The following is a 26,200-nucleotide window of genomic DNA, read 5'->3' as shown; positions in this document are numbered from 1 at the left end:
TTATGTAGCAACTGTTGGACAATGTTCAGTGTGTTGCAGCAGAGAACTGATGGCAATGCATTCCTAGTAAATTCAAACAAAAATATTTCTCACAATAGCAAAATTGGAAGAGAATAGACTAAAGCTGGCATGACATTGCTTTTAGCCTGATTTTACTGATATTTACTAATTATACAAAATTACATATTTTATATAAGGCATAAGAAAATAGCTGTGGAAAATAAGCAGCTATACCAAATAGCCTGTCATTTCCTTTTTCATAAATGGCTATATCTAATCACCTTTCTTCTAAATTATTATTTCCAACTGAAGAACAGTTAAATGAGAGTATTATATAATTTATGAATTATTACTAAAAGTGATGCATTAGGGCTCCTGAGAATTATGTAATATTAAGAGATGTTAAAATTACATTTCTTGCAGAGATTTAAGAGAGCTTTAAGAGTTGTGTCCTTTGCCAAAAACATTAGCATTCAAGTTAAACTCTCACTAGCATGCTTAGCTCATTAAGATTGCCTTTTTTTAAGTGCACATAATGCTAGAAGCAAAACACAAGTCTGGACTCATAAACTGCATGAACATCACCGCTGTCATTTTGTTACCCACTTCTTCCTTCTGCCTTAAAGCTGCACATAGGTCACCTCCAGGTACCTTTATTCTTTTCTCTTCTCTTCAGCCACATGCTCCTCTAATCCTTCAGTCAGCCTACAAATCTCACCTTGCAACCTTCCTTGGTTTTATTTCCGTATTTTTTACTTTGCTGCCCAAACTGTTGTGAGTGCCCTCAGCACTCACACTGCACACCAGGTACTATATGACCCATTCACACCCCTCCTGGGGATTCACTGGTGTGGGTCTGATACAAGAAATAAAAGCTTCAGAAATAATAAACTACTAGCAAAACCAGATCTCTAAAGCAGCAGCATCCTCTGAAGTTTCATAGGGACTCCTTGTCTGTGTTTTAATATAGACTACATATCCCTCAGGGCAAGAGCCAAGTAATTTATGACATAATTAAAAAAACAACAGCATTATACTAATTCATTCTTCAAAGAGATATCCTGAGATAACAGTGTGTATCACTCACCTAAATCTACAAACAATGTGCTATCTATCAAAAACAGGTAACTGTCAGTTAAGGTAACTTCCCAGTACCACGCATGCAGGTCACTCTGTACTCTGGTCCACTCACAAAATCAACACAGTCAGGGCAGTTTAAGCATCAAATTTACAGGCTTTTAATGTAATCCTGTTGGTATTTTCTTCAAGCACTTCTAGTAACTGTTCTCACCCACTACAGGGTGCAGCAAGCAGAGACTTTAGAAGTTAGCATCCCGGTTTGCATGGTGGCCGGTGGGACTGTGCCACAGCCACGGCGGGAGGTACTACAGGGGTCCATCCCCAGCACCCACTGGAGAAGATACCTGGGAAATCAGAGGTCTCAAACACAACAGAGTTCCCGAGGGAACTCTGCAGGAGTCCCGAGGACTCAGGCTGCAGGGTGACACCAGCCCCAGACTGGGAGACACGCTCTGGCCGGTGCACCCAGTCACCAGCAAAAGGAGCTGTGGGAAGAGACGAACGGACTCTGTAGCATCACGAAGAATAAACAGGACATGAACCAGGTCACCTCAGCGACCTTGCAAAGGTTCCTGGAGGATGTCGGGGTGAATTTCTTCATACAGACACTACATAGGTCACCTTTCAGATCTGCTGCTCCGGAAGAAGGAAGAACTGGTTGGGGATTTGATAATCAGTCACAGCCTTGGCTGTAACAACCATGAAACAGTGGAGTAGTGATGACAAGTAGCAGAACACAGGCCCTGGCCTGCAGGAAAAACTGGCTGGATCATCAGGGTCTGGGGATGGTGGTTAATGGTTCATACTCTAATCTGGAGGCTGATTACAAGTGAAGTACCACAGAGGCGTACGAGACCTATCCAGCTTGGTGTCTGTAGTGGGTTGACCCTGGCTGAACGCCAGGTGCCCACCAAAGCTGTTCTATCACTCCCCCCCTCAGCTGGACAGGGGAGAGAAAATATAACAAGGAGCTTGTGGGTCGAGATGAGGACAGGGAGAGATCACTCAATGAATTACTGTCACAGGCAAAACAGACTCAGCTTGGGGAAAATTAACTCAATTTATTACCAATCAACCAGAGTAGGGTAATGAGAAATAAAACCAAATCTCAAAACACCTTCCCTCCACCCTTGCCTTCCTCCCAGGCACAACTCCACTGCCGGATTCTGCACCTCTACCCACCCCAGCGGCGCAGAGGGATGGGGAATGGGGTTTATGTTCAGTTCATCACACGTTATCTCTGCCGTTTCATCCTCTTCAGGGGCAGGACTCATCACATTCTTCCCCTGCTCCAGCGTGGGTCCCTTCCACGGGCTGCAGTCCTTCAGGAGCACACTGCTCCAGCGTGGGTCCCCCACGGGGTCACAAGTCCTGCCAGAAAACCTGCTCCAGCGTGGGCTCCTCTCTCCACAGGGCCACAGGTCCTGCCAGGAGCCTGCTCCAGCGTGGGCTTCCCACGGGGTCACAGCCTCCTTTAGGCATCCCCTGCTCTGGTGTGGGGTCATCCCCGGGCTGCAGGTGGAGATCTGCTCCCCCGTGGACCTCCCTGGGCTGCAGGGGGACAGCCTGCCTCACCAGGGTCTTCATCACCACGGGCTGCAGGGGAATCTCTGCTCCGGCACCTGGAGCATCTCCTGCCCTCCTTCTGCACTGACCTGGGGGTCTGCAGGGCTGGTGCTCTCACATGTTCTCACTCCTCTCTCACAGCTGTTGTGCAATGTTTTTTGCCCTTTCTTAAATATGTTATCACAGAGGTGCTACCACCATCGCTGATGGGCTCAGCCTTGGCCAGTGGTGGGTCTGTCTTGGAGCCAGCTGGCATTGGCTCTGTCGGGCATGGGGGAACCTTCCAGCAGCTTCTCACAGAAGCCACCCCTGTAGCCCCCCCACTACCAAAACCTTGCCACACAAACCCAATACAGTGTCTTTACCAATGCCAAGGAGGAGGTGCTGGAACACCGCCCACCAAGTTGTGGATGAGGGAAAACTGGGGAAATGGTTGATATGCTTGAGGGCACAGCTGCCATTCAGAGGGAACTAGAGAGGCAGCAGGAATGAGCCACAGGAAACTCATGAAATTCAATGAGGACAAATACAAAGTCCAGCACCCATGATGGACTAACCCCCTGCAATGGTTCAGGTGGGGGACTGACCGGCTGGAGAACACCCCTGCAGAAAAGCATGTGGGGTTTCCAGTGGATATCAGGCAAAACCTGAGCTAGCAGTGGACCCTGGTAGTGATAAAGACCAACAGCATCAATAGGACATATTGGCTGTATCAACAGGAGCACAGTCAGTAGACTGAGAGAAGTGATTACTCCCCTTTACTTAGCACTTGTTGGAGCACATTTGGGTCACTCGGGGGACCTGAAGACAAGACAAAGTTTGATAACTTGGAGCAAGTTCAGTGGAGAGCCACCAGGATGGTCAGAGGCTGGAGAACCTGCTCTGGGAGAGGAGGCTGAGGGACACAGGCCTGTTCAGATTGAAGAGGAACTTATGAGCAGCCTCCCCCAGTACCTATGGAGAGGTGACCGAGATGATGGAGCCAGGCTCTTTACAGTGGTATACGACAGGAGAATGAGAGATTACAGGCATAAACTGAAACAAGAAGTTCTGACTAGGTACAAGGAAAAAATTCTTCACTATGACGATGATTTAGCACTGGAACAGGTCATTCAGAGAGGATGTGGAATCTTTGTTCTAAGCAGTTTTCAAGACCTGGCTGGACAAATCCCTCAGTAGCCTGGTCTGAATTCAGAGTGGACCCTGCTTTGAACAGGAGGATCGATGAGAGACCTCCTAAGGTCCCTTTCAACCTGATTGAATCTATCTGCAATTAGTATTTTACTTTGGACCAGGTGTTTGCTTTTGAACTGGATCAGATTGCCCATACCTATGACACTTCTCAGCTTGAGCTGCAGAGTTATCTCAGAGTACATAAAACAAATTCATTTGGGATGAAATTAAACCAAAAGGTGTGCATCAGCTGCTAATGAGCAGTAGGCTGTTGGACCAGGCCAGAGAAAGCTCAAAGTACTCCTCTTTATCAAAGCCATGTATAATGTGGATGCTAGGTACTCAGCACCATTTTGCTTTACAGATGCACTTCTATTGTGCCACGCTACTTGCTAATGTAGACATTGTCATCTGAAGAGTTACATTTTTCCATTTCAGCAGATGAAAAGGAGCACTAGCATATAAACCCCCTACTTTTTGGCTTTTTGATGCTGACAAACTTTGTCCAAGGATAGAAATGCATGCTACCTGCCTGCAAAACTGAATGTATATATTCTCACTAGAGCTATGCATAAGTCTTTTTGCCCTTCTTAACAGTTGCTGCACATTCTAGGCAAGATCAACAAACAAAGCAGCGTTTTTCTCAATTCAGGTCCTCCTGCACTGGAAAAGAACAACAAAGAAATCTGAAGTCCAAGTCTACATCGAAGTCAGGTGACAGTTCATTCATTTTTTAAACTTTTTGCTGTATATGATATTTTGATAAATAGAGGAGTTATCTGGAAAAGCCAGGCTGTGAGACTTAATTAAAAGTATTGGTCCACCCAACTGAACATTCAACAAAGATGCTAGTATAGCATGGTGGTTTGTAACTCTCTGAACAAAGGCCCACATAGCATCTCCGAAAACTTCTATAACAGGAAAATGCCTGCAACTCCCAAGAAAGCCACCTCTGTACACACAGGAACGATTTATCCCCGTTACAGAGAAACACCATTGCCTCTGCAGTTCTCTTCAGTATATAACCTAATCATGCAGACAGGATACCTCCTGTGCACCTCAGTGTTTTTATTCTCTGAACAGCTAGGCACCGAGGCTGATTGAGCTTATGGTACTTACTAAGGGGGAAGGAAGACAAGAGCCTGGCCACCAGCATTTCCTGGAGCTTTGTAAATTGTCAGGAGTGAATAATCTGCAGATTGCACACAGCACAGGAGACCGCCCTTCTCTTTATCAAGGCACACACTACATAGAAGCATTTGGACATGAAGCACCCTGGAACACCACTTTAACAGCCATAGCTCTTTCCCTTTGAAGGTTTACAACATTACAAGATTCTGGAGCCCATATCAGAAAACCATATAAACCAATGCAAAGAATATTTTTATTTTAAAAACAAACAACACATTTAAAATGTCTAACATTAACCTTAACTCATATTGAAAAATAAAAGCACAGTTCTCAAAGTTTCAATCTGGATTAATCTTTTATGGATTGGATCATACCCCATCTGCTGCTACTTCAGGAAAAAAACTAGCTGATCAGCTGATCATCATAACTACTGTAAGGCTACCCTCCTTTACAACACTTAAAGGTAAACCCCTTTCTTACACAGAACTTACCAATGGCCTTTGTGTAATGTCTGGCTCCAAGTAACAGCTCTGGAGCTCTGTACCAGAATGTTACCACAACTGGATCCAAGTCTGCCAACGGCTTCAAAGGTGAGTTGAACAATCTTGCAAAACCCATATCAGCTGGGGGAGATGGGGAGAGAAAAGAACATTTAAAATTTTAATACAAATAAATCAGAATTTAACAGTATTGCCAAAAAGCAATTAAAACAAAAGCTCAAGAATATTAAAACTTACAAATCAAAGTTTCTAAGAAAGTAACAAGTTACTTATAACAATATTGGGCCAAATTTATCTAAGGCTAAATTCCATTTACTTCATTTATAAGACTATGAAGGACAACGTTTGACTTTTAAGTGTTTTCATGATGGTATTGTAAAACTTTACATAACACAGATGCCTGTTTATTTAAATAGGACTGTAACAGAAACCTGGTTAACTAAAGTCAATAGTAGTAGGTCTCTAATGTACATTTTCTCTTTTATTTTTATATATCTTTACAAAACTGTGAGGCCTTGTGACTGCTATGTATTTACCCAAAGTGCAAAACCAAAACAACTGCAGTGTAGACTGTTTTGCACTATTTTTCAAAGTATGCCTCCTACTTGTTTTGGAGGAATGACTCCAGAATCAGGAAAAAGTTTTTAAATGGGAATTCATTAAATCAGTGAGTGTACACTGTTACAGAGGTGTATTTTAAATGCGAGTGTTCATTTTATATAACTAGAAAATTCTCTCTAGAAACAACCTTGTAAGGAGCATTAAGAAATGCTAGACAGGAAAGTACAAAATTCAGGTATATATTCAAAACCACACATTTTAATCCAAGTCTGAAACTTATATTTTACACAACTTCACCTAAATCTTTCTGCTTCCAAAGTTATGAAATACCAAGTATAATTTTATTGCAGTTACCCATACTAATACAAGCTGAACGTTTTCAAATACAACAGAAGTCAATGAATAGAAAAGAGGTTCCAACACATTCTTTCTTTCTTAATGATTGCCACATACTTTATTAAAAAAGTTTATATCCACATGACTAAGGTTTATGATCTGCAAAGGTAATTAGATTTTGGATAAAGACCATCACAGTTACATGTGTTTCCCACCTTGATGCTGAATAGCCTTTTGCATAGCAAACCTTCAGACCTCTACAAACAAGTGCATTGATGTTATTTATATTAAAATAATTAAAACAAAATACAATTTATAAGTAACAATGTTATGCTAACTAATCATAGTAGAAGTCAAAAGAACCTTGGCCACAGCCATTGTTCTACGTGCTTATTACTTTCTTGTTTCTTACAGATGCTTTTCTCTCACCAGTTATCCTTGGCAAACTTTATAAATGTCTAATAATACGTCTGGAATCTCTATAAGCTTGTAAACTCAGTGAATGAGATTTAAAATTGAACTAGAAGTTGTGCATACATACACTCAAAGAATAATGAAGATTTGTTTCTATCTTACACTGAAGATGCAATTTTTTAAGTTTTCCTTAGCTGTACAATGAAATTTTCTCAAAATGTTTACCTATTTTGACTCTTCCTCTTTCGGGACCTTCACCCATTACCAGAATGTTTGCTGGTTTCTGGAAAACAAAAAGCAGAATATTTAATTGACCAGCCTTTGATGATTATCTTCAAGAATAATAAAAATATGTACATTTATAATGAAAACTTTTCTATAAATATCCTTACAAGTCTAAAATTACCATACCTTTATGTTTTGCTGACATTTAGTGTTTATCTCTAGTTACCAATTTCACAATTAGAAAAATAGTAAAGTACTTTGACATTTCACATTAAGAAATGCAATCTTTAATTAAATTTGCATTTCCATTTTTACCAGAGTGATCACATCCATTAGTAAGATTTTCTTCTACAAGAAAATTTTATACCAGGCTAACATTTATGCTACACATCAGTAATCTGGCAAGAACTACTTTTGCTAGTATAACTTACTGAAAATGATGCCAAATCTTGGTACGCAAATGCATAGATAAGAGTTGTTTTTGTTATCATCATATATAACTACATTTTTAGAGCTGTGCTTGTTTTCAGTGTATGAATGATAAAAATCACATTGGCAAAAGCATTTTTTCCCACAAAGTAAGTTGATTTCATGCTATGAGAATTGACTTAAAACAGGACTATACAGACAGCTACATCCACAAGCTTTTGACAGTGTAGACAGCAGCTTTACAAGCAGAACAAAACCTTTATAGACATTTTATGCAATCTGCAGTTGTTCATAACCAGCCACTTGTGAACCCCATATAAAATCTGCACATGACATCACAGCAATTGTTCTGCAATTAGGATCTAGGTTCCTTCAGACATCAATAGTCATTCCTTGGAAGCTTTTCCCCTATTGTGTTAACAGTTGTCAATAAGTAAACAAGATTGAAAACATTGTGATTTGAATGAAGAGATGCATAACAAAGATTCAAAGCAGAATTTCTGGAACATCCAAATATTAATTATATTTGAAATCCCTAATGCCTGAAGAGGTCTGCTCAAGCAGGATTTGTTGAAGAATCTGAAAGAGATGTCCAGAAAGCCAACATCAGAATCTCACTTAATTTCTCAGTTCCTAACACTTGCCACTATCTACCCAAAATGAAACTCTCAAACTAGGGTTTCTAGTTTGGCTCAAAATTGCAAATCCTTAGCTTTTTTGAAAAAACAAACCAACCAATCAAACAAAAAAAGCACTACTTGACCTATTCTTTCTTCTTCCCCACAGGAAACTGTTCTCCCTTCCCACCTCACCCCCAGTGCTAGACATTGCTTCTTCCCTGGCTCCAGCCACTCCTCCACAGCCTCTCCTTCCAAGCCTGCTCCACAGGCCATTGCCTTTTTTACTCCTCCTTTTTTAATCTCAGGATAATCCTCAACACCATCCCTGACTTCTCATTCCCCAACACATTTTTGGATCCCTTCAAGAGAGAATATGCACTCCTTCCTTGGAAAATACAATAGTCATTTTAATTAATCTTGAGTAAACACTCACTAGCAAATCTAGGAAAGATAAAGATGATGCTTGGCTCTTCGCTAATATTAAATGACAATTAAATCAACACTTCAAGGCAACTGGTCAAACTCTGGTTTTACACTTAGGTATTACCCTGAACTGAATATTCTGGAGAACAGAACAATCCCATTCTGCATATTCAGAGACCAGGCAGCAAAGGAAGCATGCAAGTTTGCACTACACTTTACCTCTGTTAGAAACCATATAGCTAAAATTGTCCCAACTGAGACAGCAAAATTTCAGTTTCCTTGTTGGAATTCTTCCCTAAAATCCTACCTAGCAACCTTGATTGAGAGTTGAGTATGAATCAAAAACACTTCAACAGACCTTTACATTCAGGACTGGATTTTAGGCATTACAAAATGCATTTATTTGTCATGTGAACAGAGCTGATAAAATGTAGTTACTGCACTGATTTCTAGGTTAGTTTTTTTCTATAGAAGAATTATTTTGTAAGGGATAAACTGTATAACACCAAGAGATGTAATAAGATAAAATTTAAAATCTAAGCAGATACAACAGAATTCTCAAAACAAAACATCTCATAAGATTTTACCTGTAACATTACAAGATTCTTCAAGCAGCAATTTCTTCATAGAAAAAAAGTATTATTTTATCTGCTGACATAAACCACAATATTCACAGAATAGTTCAGGTTGGAAAGGACCTCGAGATCATCAAGTCCAATCCTCCTGCGCAAAGCATGGTCAACTACAGCAGATTGCTCAGGCCTGAGTCCAGTTGGGTTTTAAGCATCTCCAGGGATGGAGACTCCACAGTCGCACTGTAAAACCTTTTTGCAGTATTTGACCACGCTCACAGTAAAAAAAGGTTTCTTCATACATTTAATTTATGCCCATTGCCTCTTGTCCTGTCACTGGGTAGCACTGAGAAGAGTCTGGCTTGGTTTTCTTTACTCCCGCTTATCAGGCATGTATACACATTAGCAAGATCCCTCCATGAGCCTTCTCTTCTTGAGGCTGAACAGTCCCAGCTCCCTCAGCTTCAGAAAGACAGCCCGAACCCCTAAGCAACTTAATGGCCCTACACATACAGGGGATACACTAGGTTAGAATCTATGGAGGCAAAGAACTTGTCCATTTATGTATTTTTAAGCCAGAATGTTTTGAAGAGATGTTGTTCCATTTAGATTGTAAATCCGTACTAATATTTAATCCACTGAGGATCAGAACCCTGCTCGGGCAGCCAGCAGAGAAGAACGCTGATTTAAAAACTTACCAGAACACATATCCGCTAGCTCTTGTAAATCTCTCAGAGAGCTGGGGGTAAGGGGAGAGGGAGAAAACAGAGAAGGAATAAAGTGTGAAACAACTGAAAACCTAGTCTTATTTCCAAAAGAGCAAGTGCTTCTCCTGAGGCACCACCACCAACGTGGAGACGACAGGCATTCCATGGAGAGCATCCTGATGCCTGCAGGATCCCCACTGATCTGCAGACTTGTGTCTCGGTAACAGCTTGCATTGTGGCAGCCTCCTGCAAGGTGAGAAGTCTTCATTTAAATCTGTTCCTGAAGTCAGAAGGAGAACACACCTGAACTTGCTTCTTATTATAAGAACTTTCTGAGTTCCTCTTGCTAATCAGAGCTGTTCTGGTGAGGAAAGCCCTTTCAGCTGTAGGTACACTGAACGAGCCAGAGAGTAACACTAACCACATAGGACCCGTCCTTCTGAGACGAGACAAATGATATCCAGCTCCTGTGCCCATGAATTTTTATTTAATAAAAAGAAACAGCTTCAGAGGAGCTTAAAACATAGGCCACGTGCTTTGTGGTTGTGTTATAGAATAATGGCTTAAACACCGTGAAGTAAAACCCCTCACCTCTCCAGAGCCTTCACGATACACAAGCCGCGGTGAGAGCAACCCAGCCCTCACCGAGCAGGGCTGCTTCCTCAGAGCCTCGGCTAAACAAGAGGCACCAAGGCAGAACTTCAGGTACTCGGGTACAGAGGAAAGACTTTGGGTTATTTCAGAAAAAATAAAAGGAGGTCCTCAGGAAAGTAGGTAATGAACGTTTCCATCATGAGGTAAGCGAGAGGACTGCTAAAGGGAATGCAAACAACTTCTGCTTTTTGGAGAAGGGAGAACGTGTCAGTCTAATCTCTGGATATGTAGGATTTGAAGTATCAAAACATTTTACTCTGAAACAGTCACTTAATAGTTTACTATGGAATTACAGTCTGGTATAATACAGTTACTGGACAGCTGCAAAAATCAGATTAAAAAGTGAGAATCAGAGAAATTAAAAAGCCCCATACCTCAAGCTACATGCAGGTGATAAGCACCAGTCTAGTTCCTGAAGCAAATCTTACTGCTGTCCATGTGATGAAAAAAATGGGGTTTTAGGTGGAAGAAAACATGAAGGCCCAAGCAGCTAAGAGACCAAAACCTGAAACGCACGTACTTAGAGTAAATCATGTCTCTTTCCAAGAGAACAGAATTTAATTCAAGAAAGTCTGAGAAGCCCTGCTTAAAATTATTCGCTAACTCCTTAGTAGAGGGTGAGGTAACAGAACAAGGACTACACTTCTGAGCCAGTTACAACCCAATTAATACCATCTCTATTTTCCTCAGACTCTCCCCTTGCTGAGAACACAAAACACCAGCTGGGAAGCAAAGCCATGCTGCTGCGTCTCCACCTATCTAGTTGCTATAGAAACAACAGAAACAGTAAGAGTTAGGAGTCTCACATTTAAGATCAGCTATAAAAATGAACAGAGAAATCCCTGCTGAGAAATGCAGTTGAGGTTTGACTGTCTAAAGAATATTTGCAAAAAGAGCAAGGTCAACAGCAACAAACAACTGGAGCAAAACCCTCAAATATCTGCAAAAAGGGATGTAGATGGCAATAATTTAATGGATTCTTTACAAGTAATAAGCATAGATAATGTATTTACTTTTCTACATCAGTGGGAGAGTGGGAATAAAGCAATTAACAGATCTTGGTGGGAGAGAAATGAAAATGTTGGGCTAACAAGTATGTTTTCATAAATAGAAGTATTGTGAATGGGACTCATATGGACATCCATGTTATCTTAATCAATATGCTTCCTATTTAAATATTTAGAAAGTAGATTAGAATAAAGGTTGAAGGAAAAGAAACCATCTGTGGTTTTGAAAGAGCATAACGGGTCAAAACAGGAACAACAGCCTCACAATAGATGGCAATACGTTAAGTTTTAATGGTTATTGTTGTTATCTCCTCAAGTACAGCGGTGACACAATTCTTAAGAGATTTGGTGCAGAATTACATCCCTGTGAGAAAACGTCCATAGGGACATGCCACTTTCCATACACCATTCTTTATTGTTTATATCCAAACAAATGTGTTTCCCTTTTGGAATGTATCACTGGACAAAGAATAATCTGAAATTAAGAGGCTTCTATTGTAAAAGATATTGCAAGTCTTTTAGATAAAAGCTCTCCCCACAATTAAAGAAGCTGGCTTCTGATGAGGTCTTTTCAAGTCTCAATTATTTAAAAAAGCAATTGTAAACAGCATAGTGTGGATACATAGATGCGCTTTCAATTCACAAGCCAAAACCAAGAGTAGTGGTGATTTCATCTTAGCTTTTAGCACACTGCTCTACAAATGACAAAGGTCCGAAATGGGATGACAGCGTTCCACTCCACAGGCACTACTTGAAAGACCACTGAGCCTTTAAGTTCAAGATTAAGAGGGAGCTGCAGATTGTTCACAGAAATTTGCAGACAAAGCTTTTGCTCTTCTGATCCACAAGGAAATGTAGGCACTTTCCTGCCTTAAGGCAATGCTATTCAAACCCAGACGTTGTTTTTCAGATCAGTATACTGGCATACTGGTACTAACGCTTTAGATAACAATTGATCTAATTAATGCAGGATTTAAAAAAGAAATGGTTCTAAAAAGATTTTATTATGCACTACAAACCTCCAAATCATTATCAATTCCATTCACATTACTTCCATTTATTGAAAACTGCATAGAAAATTTGTTATCATCACTCCCCTCTCCTTTTTTAGAAAACCATTTGGTCAACATTTTTCTGATACTGAAGCACTAAACAAAAGTATACCATATAGAGTAAAATATCTTCACATCTGCTTCTCTTTACAAGCCTTACATACTGTGAACTCATATTAGAGTCACTGCTCTGATTACACAGCATCACTTTCAACTTGTTCTTTTTCCGCTGTTATCCTTAACTTCACAAAAGAACCCTATTATATTTTTTGTCCAGATCTGTAAATTCATACAATTTTCTTGTACTGCTTCTCTACTGTTAAAATGATTGACCTTGCAAAGCAATATCATGAACAAATCTCATCAACGTATTCATCATTTAATTCAAACCAATACTGTTTCTACAGATATTCTCAAAATGACTAAAAATAAAGCTGATTACTACAGCACACGATTAAAAAGGTGGTAAAATCACAAGGAATGCAAAATGCTTTGAAATAATACATCATTCAAATGAAATAACAACTTGTTTGAATCTAGAAAGGAGTTTTTTTAAAAAAAACAAAAAACCAAGGCAGACACATTAAGTAAATATATGGCAACACAGGAAGCAAGGAGTACCACAGAAGGCTTTTATAGCTAAATTAAAAAAAACAAACAACACCCCCTCCCCCCCAAACCCCCCAATAAACAGTCCAAAAGTTTTTGCAATAAAAAAAATGAAAACACAAACAAATATGGACATGTAAAATTTTACAGCTAAGTGTCACCAGATTGTTGTCTTTAAATAAGAAAATATACTTGATTATCATCAGGGGAACATCAGTGACAAGAATAACATTTTCAAATGTTCATATTTATTAATATGATAATAATACATACATAGTAACAATTATTTTTATCTCCAGTCTTGCTTCTTATAGAAATAATTTTAAAATGAAACACATACAGAACTGATAAAGACATGGAAGTGTGTGCCACTGTTTGAGAGAAAAGGAAATCTTTTGCATAATTCTAAGAGATGGAAACTGGATATTCCATCGTAAACCATGGTGTCAGACTATGTTAGGGACTTATGTATTTCATAGCTGCTGAACTGATATGGTCAAAATAATCATTAATTCCAGATATCAGAAATCCTAATAGCAACCAGAAGTGTAGAATTTACCTCAAGCTCTGGAACTGATGGTAACTAGCTAGAAGTAGGAACAAACTGTACAGAAGGTATCTGAAATATTCCTTTGGAATGCCTTAGATAACGATTTTGGTTAAACACATTCCTTGCCTGTATCCGTTACGTGTTGAGAGGGGAAGCATACTGTTTTCACATGGAAGCTAGCTATCAAAGAAATCTTTTCATGTTGATATATTCTTATAAAACTCTATGCACAAAAAGCAAAAGAAAGCAGAAATACTAAAACTATGCCTACAGTGCAACCATAGGTCTGCACATATTAAAAAAAAAAAGGTCCCTTAAATAAACTTAAGATTATCTAGCCTACAACAACAGCAAAGACGTGACTACGCGGGCATCATTACAGACTGATTTAAACCAGCCCATGACTCTGGATACTCTTTGGAGAATCAGTCAAAATCATACAATGCTTTGGGACTGGACAGGACCTCTGGAGGTCATCTGGTGCTCAAAACATAGAGGTCACCCTGCTCAAAACAGTGGCAACTTCAAAGATAGAACCAACTTTGAAGCTGCATCAGGTTGCCGAGCGTCATAACCAAGGGAGCTGCAATTCTGCAAGGACAGAGGTTCCTCAGCCTTTCTGGTGTGCAACCCCCTGCACTGTCTGACCGCTCTCATGACGAAAAATTGTTCCCTGTCACCCAGTCCAAATGTCTTTTGGGGAAACGTGTGTCTGTGCCCCTTCCTCTGCACACCTCTTCAAAACGGCTTCATCTTCTCTACAGCCTCCCATTAGGAATTAAAGTCCACACCGAGAACGCTGCATGCTGCTGAGTGCAGCGGCAGTAAAGCTGACGCATGCAAAGCTATCTCCATCACCCCGTTATACTCCTATTGCACCACTGGCTGAACAGTTATATAGCTATATGTTTAACACTAGAAATGCATATTTGAGATGACAGAGTCAGCCTACAAGTCCAGACTCTGGATCACGCTCACTACCAATGTATTTTACCATGGGAAAGACAGACCTTTTTTTTTTTTTTTTAATCTCCCTTCATTTTAACCACATCACATATAATCACATATAGACAAACTACTAAGTACGTTCTATTGACATTGCTATGCTTTCAATTACTCTCATATATAAGCATCCTTATGATAATGAAATCAGTGGTCAGGTAAAGTATTAATTTCTCTGTTTTACTTCATTTTTCACAGGTTAGATGTTCTCTTGAGAGATAATAAAGCATACAGCTCAACTGACATTAATTCTTTAAATTCACTCCTCTCAGCCCTGCCCAGGCACTCCCCCAAAATGGCCAAAACGTCCATGTTCCTTGTAAGAATGCTCTGATTCAAAACCAATTTGAAACAATGGTTTCTTAGACAATTGCTAGAAAAGACACTTCATTTATGAACTGAAGGTGTTTGATCATTGTTGAAACAGGAAAAGACTATTCACCAAACTCTATTCCCTGGTTAATCAACGGATAATATAGTTGCAGTTATGTCACTGGAAAATGGACTGCAAACACAAGGGGAATATGAAATAAAAGTAATCACAAGAGGAGAATATCATTCTGGGCTATGTAAAAGTTCAGAAATGAAACAATCTTCCCTCCACACACCGTTTCTGTCAGGTTTCTTATGGCTGACAGAGCATTAAATTACTGCAAGACAAAAATGAAAACTCCAAACAACTTTGGATGCCGGGCATTGCTTCTATTATAACAATCTTCACAATGTACTAGTGTACCAGTGGTTTCACCCCAATCAATGACAATGCAGTCCAAGTGAAAAAGAAAAGAATGAAAAAAACCTTACATTAGGAGAATGCCAAAACATTTGACAGAAATTAAATTTTATGTTGCTATGCAACATTATCCAAAGCATTCTGCTGGTGCTAGTGCTGCAATAGCATATTTGAACTTAAAATGTTACATGCAACCTTGAGAAGGACAAAGAAGGGGGAAGATGGAAACAAAGAGAAAAATACGATCATAAATTATCAATGAAAAAGAAAATGTCATAAAGCAAATGTTTAAATAATACACTGAATTCACATTGTCCCTGGGATTTTCAACACGTTACAGTACAGACTCCAGCAAAATTCCCATGAAGCTACTCAGCAATAATCTACAGCCTTGTCTTTAGACCTTGTCTGAGCTCTTTGTGAGCACCAAGGAAAGCATGGGACAAGACAGATTGCTCAACCTCTCCTACCCCATTTCTGAGCACTGCAGATGTGCAGGCCCATAGTGCATGGAACAGAAGACAGACTCACCTCAAAGATAATTTAGAAGAATGTTCTGCTTTTTAATATATTACAAAGAGGAAATGGAGAAATAAATTTCACTCCATAAAAGCACAGTCAAACTCTTCCTCTGCTGGGGCTTCAAGAAACATCCTGAATACCGCAAGATACTGCAGTCAAGCCAAGTCTGTGCATCTCTGCCATCAAGTCCTTACTAGATATTCTTCACACGCGATCTTCACTCAGAATAGCTACCCAAAGGCAAATAAACTGAGAAGATATTTGCATGTGTGAAACATTACAAACACCATGACTTTCTTCACCTCTTTAAAGGCAAAAGCTAAGAGACAGCAAGTCTGACAGAACACTAACATGAGAAAGCCTACGACTGTACTAACCTTGGGACGAGAATTTGAGAGGGGGAAATGAGATGATGAGATTCTCACCTGTTCCTGCTGTTGGAACTCTTTGCTTACTTGCATTCCTTCGTTTCTGTTACAGCAGCATGAAAATTAGATACCATAAGTGCTATTATTTGGTAATTCTTTCAGTTGCAGCACTGAATTCCACCATTGCCAAAACCTGGTATTTGTTTTATATGATATTCTTACTACTCCTCCTGGTTTAGTAGGGTTACTAAGACAGGAGGATGAAGCTTCTATCCAATCAAAGGACAAATGACTGAAAGTGAGACTGCTGACAGTGCCATAAAACATTTTGTTAATTGCCTTTCACAAAATATCTTTAGCAGTAAAACTCCAATACCTCCATTCCCCTGAGAGTCTGGTAGAGTCAAAGAATTAACAAAGCTTTTCTGACTGCAATAAATAATATAGTACCAAATGAATAGAGATAAATGTAACCCATTTTCATTACAAGCCAGCTTCTGCTTGGATACCTTAGATTGACTGAATTCAGCTGAAATACTTTAATGGAAATCTGAAAGGAAGAAAAGATCAAGAAAAAGGTAACAAGGTTATCTAGAGAGGTTAATTCCATGTTGAGTGGGTCTTAGGAGTCCCTTTTTGCCTGCACACAGACATGGGAATATAGCTTAAGGGACTCAGAACTATAGAATACATTTCTTTTATTATCATTTTAGGGTATAATTTTTTGTAAAATTTAGAAAAAGCAATAAATACATTAAGTTTTACAGGATTTTAACACAGGTTTATGTAGTATTTCATATTGCTTAATTAGCTCTTGTCAGCTTATTACATACATTATTTTGCAGTATTAAGCTACATTATTTATCTACTTTTCTTATGTGTTCTTTTCCTATGCTTATAATCTCAAGAGAAAAAAAGATGAGGACCCATGTCTCCTCCCTGCTTCTTTCATGTTGAGTCTAAAGACTAGAAAATCTAATCCTTATATGATCAATTTAAATGTCTGTTATACTAAAGCATCAACTTCTCTTGTGTGTGGAAATAATTTACAACGTAACCAAATCTTTCTATAATCTTTCTCAGAGTATCTTCTTGAAGCAAGCTCTTGGCTTCCAATATTTGCAGGGATAAGTTATATGTCACTTTCTCACCATGGTTTGTCCAGCAGATCAGTGCTCAGGCTTCAGGAAGAAATTTTATCACCCTAATACAAGCCTGGACAACTACAGCAATACTAATTGGGATTTAACAGTCCGGTGGACCAGAAGGTCTCAGACTCACCATCCAGTTACCACATTCTAGACAACTAGCTAATGTGTCTGTCGAGGCAGCACAACCTCACGTGGCTTGCAGTGGAAAAAAGCAACTATGGACCACAAAGTGAGCAGATGCACAAAGTACCACTGCTCAGCTGACACATTCATTACAAAGTTAAGCAAAACATACCCTTTAAAATCCCTCCTAACAGAAACTCTTTCCCTAGTTTATCACCATCATTCTGGTCACCCCAGGCCCCAGATAAAATCTCTCTCCATCTCTCAGTCAGTTCACGCTGAAGCTGTTCCCTCACTCCTCAGTTTCCTGACTTTTGGGGGATCCTCAGGCCCATTCAGGCTCTGATTTTTAAGGAGCCGAGCACCAATGGCCAGGTTCTTCACCAACAGTTGCATTTCAAACCCAGCCTTGTATCATAAAGTTGGAGAAAACTGATTCTCCCAGTTTACCCTTGGAGGTTGTCCCAAGGTGTCTCCACCTGAACAAGCAGCTGTGGAGTTTTAAAAGTAACCAGTAGATGTGGTCTGCCTGGGGCACGCCACAGCTGTGGTTACAAATGCTTGATTTCATTTCCACTGTTATTCAGACACACAGTTGTTTCACGACATTAACCAGAGTTTATAGGAGAGCAGAATCCCCACACCGTCGGAAGAGCAGTCCACGGCTCCACAACGATGCCCCATAAAGCAGGGCTCCCGATACCTGGTGCGCGCTGCCCCTGTGCCAACAGCCTGCTCCTGTGCTCAAGGTGCTCCATCGTGGCTGGGGCTGCAACAGTTCCTTTGGATTAAAAGGCACTAATGAGATTTTACGAAGCAGTGAACCTAACAGGAGACACAGCACAACATTTTTGGACACGCTGCCACACCGGTATTCAATATTAGACTTCAGTATTACAGTGTTAGTAAAAAACCAACACAAGATGATGATCCTCTTAAGGCTTTTTAGGCTATTTTCATGTAGAAGAAAAAGTTAGGCAGAGGTAATAGAGGATACATTTAAAGACAGAGATAATATTTCTACTTGTTTTCTGAAGCCTGAAAGTGATTTAATCATTACCTGCCCATTTTAGATACTCCCCCCTCAATGAGATTAAAAGATATTAAGTAGCACATCTGCATGTGTTTACGTTAATGAAAACTTTATAATGTTTCTCAATATAAAGTATTTTTAACATGTGCACCCTTTGTAAAACTTAAAGAATACTGCATTCCCTTTCTGCTCATTTTATCAGTAAATGCTATGGAATGGAGCCTAATATTCAGGAGCTGGCATTCAGATTTTTATGGTATTCCTTCCATAGTATGCTGCAGGGAAGATTGGAGCTTATAAGCCCAGTCTGACAATAAAGGTCCATACGGTCTAGATCTGACTGAAGAATTTAAGACCTAATGCTTAAATCAACACTAATCCAGAATTATCAGCATCTTAAAACAATTTGAAACCTCATCAAGACAATTCTTCAAATAAATTAAAGGTCATATGTGCTTAAGGAGATTTTCCACCAATGTAAAATAGTTTTCTAACAGGCCAGGAAGGAACAAGCCTAAATCATTTCAATCCAGAATGTACTTTTGTTAACAACCATAAACAACTGAAAGGTATAGATCTAGAATACTGCTATTCCAAACGTGAGTGAACACTGCCTACACAACAGCCCAGTTCAAGTATTTTATTGTTTATTTATGCAACCCTTCATGTACACAAAGGGCGGATGGGTAAAGTACTGAACAAACGGCGCCTGCTTTGGAAGGCTCAAGCCTGAGAGAAGCCAGTACAGCAACGGGGCACAGGAGTGAAGGCAGAGCGGTGCCTGTGGTGTAGGGAAAAACAGCAACTGCACAGATGGGGCTCGGGGGTTTGGTGTCACGGAGGGGGAGAATTTGGCAAACAGTAACCAGAGAGGTTCTTTCAAGGAAAGACTGACCCATAAAACAACAAAGGTGGCAGGAGCAAGGTGCAGAGACCAAGAAAAGTGTCTGCAGCCACAGGCATAGCTGGTGGAGGCTGGGAAAGGTATATGAGCAACCGGGAAAAAAATAGGTCAGAATACAGAGATTGAAAACCCGAACTTGGTTCAAGAAAAGAAAAACTATTTAAAGTTAAGATTTAATACACCAATTAAAAAGTTATGGAGACCACAAATTATCTTTTAAGAGTCTCAAGCATTTATCCCAGTTACATACAAGCTGCTGTAGGTATAGTCCAAGATAGTTAAGTTTTCTTGTCTTGGAAAAGAGAAGTATTTTTGTTTCTCAGATACACTTGTATTTACACCATTTGATAAATACCGATTTTCAATAATCAAAACCCAAACATAAACAAACATAAATTTTATGTGGGTTTTTTTTTTTTAAATAAACCAATTTCACTTTGTAGAACGGCTTTTGTAATTTGTGTTTTAGTATCAGTAGTCACAGCCTAAAACAAGCTGGAAGCAAAGCTTGTAACTGCTGTTATGTATTCTGCCCTCTTGGCCATGAGAAGTATTTTTTCCTTACCCATAACTGCTTCTACAGTTTCCAGGTTTTCACTCAAAAAATATCACTTCCTTACCCAGAAGAGTCTTTCTCTCTGCAGAATACTTTGCAGTCATTTGTTTCAAACCAGCACCTCCAAAATTTCAAAATAAAGATTCTGCAGTTACTGAGGCAAAGTATGCTGGACGCAACTAAGGAAGATTCACAACTCCACAACACTATCACTTTAGAGCTGTGAAGACTGCTCCCTCCTTTCCCTCTATGAATCTTTTACTAGCAAAGAGATAGCGTTTGAGGGTAAAAATTTCACAAGAGTTTAAGCAACCTGTTCTTGAACCTAAAAACCCTGGCCACAAAGAGCTCACATGGCACTTCGGTGCTAGCGGGAAATACCTGGACCCCTAATACATTTGCTTGAATAATCAAATGCAGTAGGCTTAGTACTTCTCAACAGCATAAACCAGGTGTGAGATCCCGCTTTAAAAATTGTTTATATGTACATCCGTTAAACAGTCATGGTTACATTCTTAGTATTTTCTACAGGTACTTTCATGTGCAGAGTAACACATTTGGATTAGCCTTAGAAATTCGTACAGCTAGATGAACAAATTAATTAGGCTAAGTGAAAGTGTGAGTTGTCAGCACCTCCACTAACATGTGGGTAACTGCCATGGGCACACTCTTATCGTGTGGTATCTTGCAGTAAGCACTAAGCAGCTTGCTCCTTTTCATGAAGGAATAAAGGTATCTCTTATTTACCACAGAATACTGCTGGTAAGTGTGCCCACAGGCAGGTAGAGCAGCTACACGGTTTCAAGTTCATATTTGCACTTGTACCTATAATCAAGTTGTCTCCATCAAGAAAATGGGCTTATACTCTGACCTGCAAGTCACAGATGAAGAGGTTCCTCAACTTACAGACTATGCATGTGGTAATCAAGTTGTAGCAGAGCAGTGGAGAAATCTCTTTAGAGTAATAACAAGTTTATCTGTCTGCCTCGATTTCTTACTGTGTTTGCAAAACCAACACAAGATTGAGGCAATGACATTTTGTCACATTCATGATTATTCCATTAAGGTGTGCATAACATTTATGGCATCTTTCCAGTCCTCAGATTTAAAATAACCCAGGTAAATTGAAGAAGAGTGTTTGCATTGAGCATATTCGATATAATGACTTGAAATGTTCATAGAAATTACTACAGTTTATTAAAAGCTGCACAGTAAAATGTTTATCTTCTGTCCTAAAAGTATCTTGATTTGTGCATGTAAACAAAAGAAAAGATGTTGGAACAAGCAATAAAGGCAACGAGGCCAGAATAATTTACACAATAAGCAAGTCATTTCTTAATTTCCTTTGTTCGTAAGTGTACAAGAATTTCGGGGGGGGGAGGGATAGGTATGTTAAATTTATTTATTTTACAATATTTAGTGTAACATGCTGCTACAATGTGGCATTTCGGACTCTAAAAGTTTGTTTCTTCAGTATATTGTTAGTATCTTCATTTTTATTGTACTACCTAATAAAAATGCATCAAAAGACAATTATGTTAACAGATGCTTTCACGAACAAATACGTTAGGTACTAGTATTATTTGTCCTCATTAATGCAAACCAAAAAGCAGTTCTTGGCAGGATATAAACAGTTGGTGCTTAAATATTTTAGGTAGCCAACTTAAGACAAGGTGTGGGAGTCTGATCGTTAACCGCTTTTGAAGATTAGGCTCTTTCCAAACGACACATGCAGCACAAAACCAAAAAATCATGAAGTCATTTCAGAAAAATTTAACCTAACGTTATCAATTATTTATTTAATAACTTGTTTATGTCTCTGGAGTTACTTGCAACACTTTTATAATAGTTCAATAGTAAGCATCAAAACTTCTCTTACACATTGAATTGAAGTTGCTGTACTGTATCTAATACCATGTGGAGGAGCTAATTAGTTATTGACTTGGAATGCCTATAGCCAGTTTTCAGCACCAACTTTTAAAGGGTTTTTCAGTCAACCACCAATCGAGGCCAATTCTGGACTGAAGTCTGTGGATGAAGATTTTTCAGACACATTTACAAACTAGCCATGCAAAATAACTGCAAGTTAATTAATCATTATATAGGATCAGCTTGACATCGCCAAAAAACCTGTGGTCAGCAATACATATACTTCCAATAATATAAATAACACAAATATTTCTGTAAAGTTAAATTTTTTTGTTTGGTTGGGGTTTTTTGTTTTTAAAGTGTAAGGACAACAAGTGATCTGCTGTTTAAAGAAAAAAAAAAAAAAAAAAAAGAAAAGAAAGAGGCCTGCCAAACCCAAAAAGGATAAAACCCCCTTTTTATTTCATAAAGGATTTTCCCAATAATCCCCAAATGCTTTACAAGAATTAGATGTAAACTAAGACATATGAGAACTATAGACTGCAGTAGCTTAAACATACATGACCGTTATCACACTATTCATTCTTAAAGCTACTAGTGGAAGTTGAAAGCTAAAAGGCATAGGGGAAGAAGATTCGGTACATAAAATTTTGAGTGGGGAAACACAGAAAAGCTGTTTTGAGACGCAAAAGCCTTAAGAAAGCCAGTCTCAAAATCTTTTCTGAGGCAGAACCACCACAGCAGGGACCATTACCAACTTCAGAATCTAGAGACCTTTAGGTTTTAGTGAGTCCATGAAGTTTTTTAATTAGTATGGTACTTTTAACAAGATCCTAAAATAATGGAGGGTCACTCCATGTGGAGCAAGCGAGCTTTCCCCCCCTGTGTCAGTCAAGGTATGAAACACAGCGTTCTACCTGTACCAGCCACTGCAGAGCTCAAAGTTGCGAAGGCCAAAGGGAGGAGCAGTAATTAAGGTTGTGAAGATGAAGAAAGAGGAATTTTTTAGGAAAGTCAAAGCTGAGTCAAGGTTATATGAGTAATGTTAAAGAGGTGGCAAAAGGCAGATCAACAGATATGGGAACGTGGGCAGAAGAGCAGGAAGTTGGAAGCAAATGAAAGATTTGTGTCAAGAAAGAAAACAGAGAAGAGTTGTGAAGAAGGCTCTACGTGCCGAAAACAAAATCTGAAATAGTTCAGAACTAATTATAATATTTTTCCATTCAACAATTATGCCCTTTTTAAAAATTAAAAACAACCTGCATAGACATGCAGTGGCTGTGAGATACCGCCAATTCCTGAGAAATGTTCTGTGATTCATGCCAAAAACACGAGCATGTTAAAGTGTGGCAGGTCAAGCTGTCCTAATTTTTTTTTTTTTTTTAAGAAGTTAAACAACTCCAAACACATAGTACACTTTCAAAGAAAGACATGATTGTCCTTACTACAGCAAATTTGCCCCAGTTTACTAGGAAAAACATCTATGTTTTTAGTGCTCGAGGTTTATGGTTCACCTTACTGTTGATGTTGCCAGTAAGTCCTTGGACATTCTCACAAAACATCAAGTGCTTAAAATGCAAATAAACTCCTTGTGGGAATTCTTATTTTCTTTTTTTCAAACTGCATAAATAGGCTAGGTGCTCAAGTCCTGTTCCCCAAAGCCAGATTATGACATTTGAAAAGCATACTGTGTAATGAAACGCCTTTGAGAAAAGCCCTAGCTTTCAGAACATACCATCAGAGCGCCTTCTACTCCCTGTTACTCTGTCCCATGTTGTGTATATGCTATGCCCATCAGCTGAAGCTCTTCTCTATAGTTGCAACATCCATTTTGAAAATAGTCATGGTGTCAGGGGGTGAAAGTCAAGGGAAGCTTTATTAGAGGCAATAAGAGCTTTAATACAGATTTAATGGCTGTAATGTCCCTGCTATTAAAAATCCAAAAGCTATCAACTCATTTGACAACTTGAAATCTGATATTAATAAGGTGAAAAGGGAGACTCACACCCTCCACACACTCCCCAATTCTGAACACAATTTTATGTAAGACTGAAGTGGTTCTTGCATAGTAAAGACTGAACTAGACATGCACTGTAGGAGGACTGTACCCAAAAGGTTGAATTGTTCTACAAGCTCAACATATGGGTACCAGTCAGGAAAAACAAACAAACAAAACCCCAAAAACCCAAAAAACAAACAAACAAAAAAACGTCACGCAAAGCCATACAGTCATTATTATATCAACATTTCAGTTACTAGCATTTTAATGAAATCATCTTCAGAAACAATGTAAGGCACTCAGAAATTAACTCAGTAGCTGTCCAGTTTTAATGATGGTACATTAGGCAATTTTATCTCACTTTCATTATGGAGCGAGATATCAAAGGACTATGCATTTTCTGCAAGATAAAAACATGCAGGTGAGCAGTTACTACAGAGAAACTACTGCAGAGTAAATCCACACCCTAGACTGCCTTGCTGTAACTTGTTCCTGTAGCCATACCCTCCGCTTTAGTTTAAGTTTTTCAACTAAATTAAATTAAAACTACCTAAATACTGAAGAAGGGTTCCAAGTTGTGTGCACCAAGAAAAACAGCTGTACTGTTTCAAACGTTACTGCCTCTAGCAGTCCACGCCGTCTCTCCGCTGGAGATAATCGCCCAGACAGCAGACAGTTGCAGTGAATGGGCTGCTCTGCCGCAGCCCTCCAGCCCACTTCAGCACCTTAGCAAGAATAAATATACCTTTGTCAAGGGCAAAGGTTAGCTGGGACAGCCACAGTGGAGAAGCGCACTCACATCGCTGACTGCGTGGTACCCAGCATCGCCTCCAGCGCAGTGCAGGGCTGGGCGGTCTCAGGCAGCACCACCTCGCACTGGCACAGCTGAATTGAGCACAACTCAGTTTTCAGATCACTCAGAATAGCCACAAAGAAGTTTAACACAATTTAGTCAATCTATTTCAACAGTTAATGCAGAATTTTCCGAGTGTTCCCATGTACACCACCCCAGAGAGAGAAACAAGAGTAGCATCTAGTATTTCTCCAATGAAGCAAAAAGAAAAGTCACAAGTGAGCAGAACTGTGGGGATCAGCACTTCAGTAAACTACAGGTTATAAAGGGATATATATCCCTATAGACAGGTATAAAATAAGCACCAAAACTTCCACACTGTAGGAGAAGAAATAGCTTGAAAATGAGATAAACTAGAAAACAGCTTGATTTGTTAAAGGTTTTTTCAAACTTAACACACCACTTGCAATATACACTCAAGTATTTTTACATTGCATAGAAAAGATGACTTTTAGATCTCCTAAAAGGTTTACTGCTACTGCAAGCCCTTCCCATGCCACTACAGAAGATGGCACCGAAGAAGAACAGGAGCTCCCCACCAGAGCAAGAAGACACGCACAGAAAAATAAGCTTCCAAGTAAATCCTGCACCCTACCAAACAGTGGCAGTCAGCCAGCCACAGCATATGTATTTGCTGACAGTAAAATTAGTAAGAAGCTACTGCAAAGTTATTATACTATCCAGATAACCAGAACTTCAAGCATGCATGTTACCCAAAACCTAAAGCAGTTCTCTTGGTTTCAACTATCAAGAATTCAAATTAAAATTTACTTGATAAGCAGTTTTAGGGCTGAAACTGGAATTCACATCCTGAATTTCAAGAAGCAAAAAGAACTTTAACATCCCATTTAAGAGACTTAATTTCAGCTGAGCTGGCAAACAGCTAATCATACTTACAGTTCAACAGCCACAAAAATAATTTTCATAGCGTTAGAAGTCAGTATCAGCTCATTAAAATGTAACCTGCTGGAGTTTGCACTTAATTCATAATTCTATCAATCATCATCCACAACTGTTACATCAAAAGTAACTATATGAAAGGCAAATCAAAGTAAAAATGTACAAGCATGTTTCATGGATTAAAGAAAAATGTAGAACAGAAGACACATTTGTGAAAAACCCATCCTTTGGCAACAGTTACAGCATAAGACAAAATGGTTTGAGTAGATGAAACCCCCCATTCCAAGGGGAATTTCAGGGATGCAAAATATTGTCTTTCAGAATTATTTTCTCAGACATGAGTTATATTTGAGAACACCAGCTACATCATTATCATGCTCAGTTTTGGGATTCGGGCTCCATATTTAAGCCAGCAGAATAAGCAAGAGTATACTCTTTGTACCACCTTACTTTGTTTTTATTACTATTTTGATTTTTTTTGTTGTTTGTTTGGGTTTTTTGTTTTAGGTGAAACTCTTCAACAAAAAAACCCCAGAGGTGGTTAAATAGAAATAAAGTAAATTAATACAAAACCAACC

The 26,200-nt window shown here is 39.2% G+C and overlaps 1 protein-coding gene across 2 annotated transcripts in view; it reads right to left on the bottom strand.

Annotated features, from left to right (window-relative positions):
- CDK19 (cyclin dependent kinase 19) overlaps nt 1-26,200 on the bottom strand; it is a 128,498-nt gene that overhangs the window by 30,624 nt on the left and 71,674 nt on the right. For both annotated transcript variants that reach the window (XM_075046807.1, XM_075046808.1), the window contains exons 5-6: nt 6,987-7,044; nt 5,442-5,573 (exon numbers count right to left, since the gene is read on the bottom strand). In XM_075046807.1, coding sequence (XP_074902908.1) covers nt 5,442-5,573; nt 6,987-7,044 — 190 coding nt within the window. The remainder of the gene's footprint in view (nt 1-5,441; nt 5,574-6,986; nt 7,045-26,200) is intronic.

Source organism: Buteo buteo, chromosome 15, assembly GCF_964188355.1.
Source record: "Buteo buteo chromosome 15, bButBut1.hap1.1, whole genome shotgun sequence".
In the NCBI taxonomy this organism is placed as follows: domain Eukaryota; kingdom Metazoa; phylum Chordata; class Aves; order Accipitriformes; family Accipitridae; genus Buteo; species Buteo buteo.
This window is presented reverse-complemented; position numbering and strand designations above follow the sequence as displayed.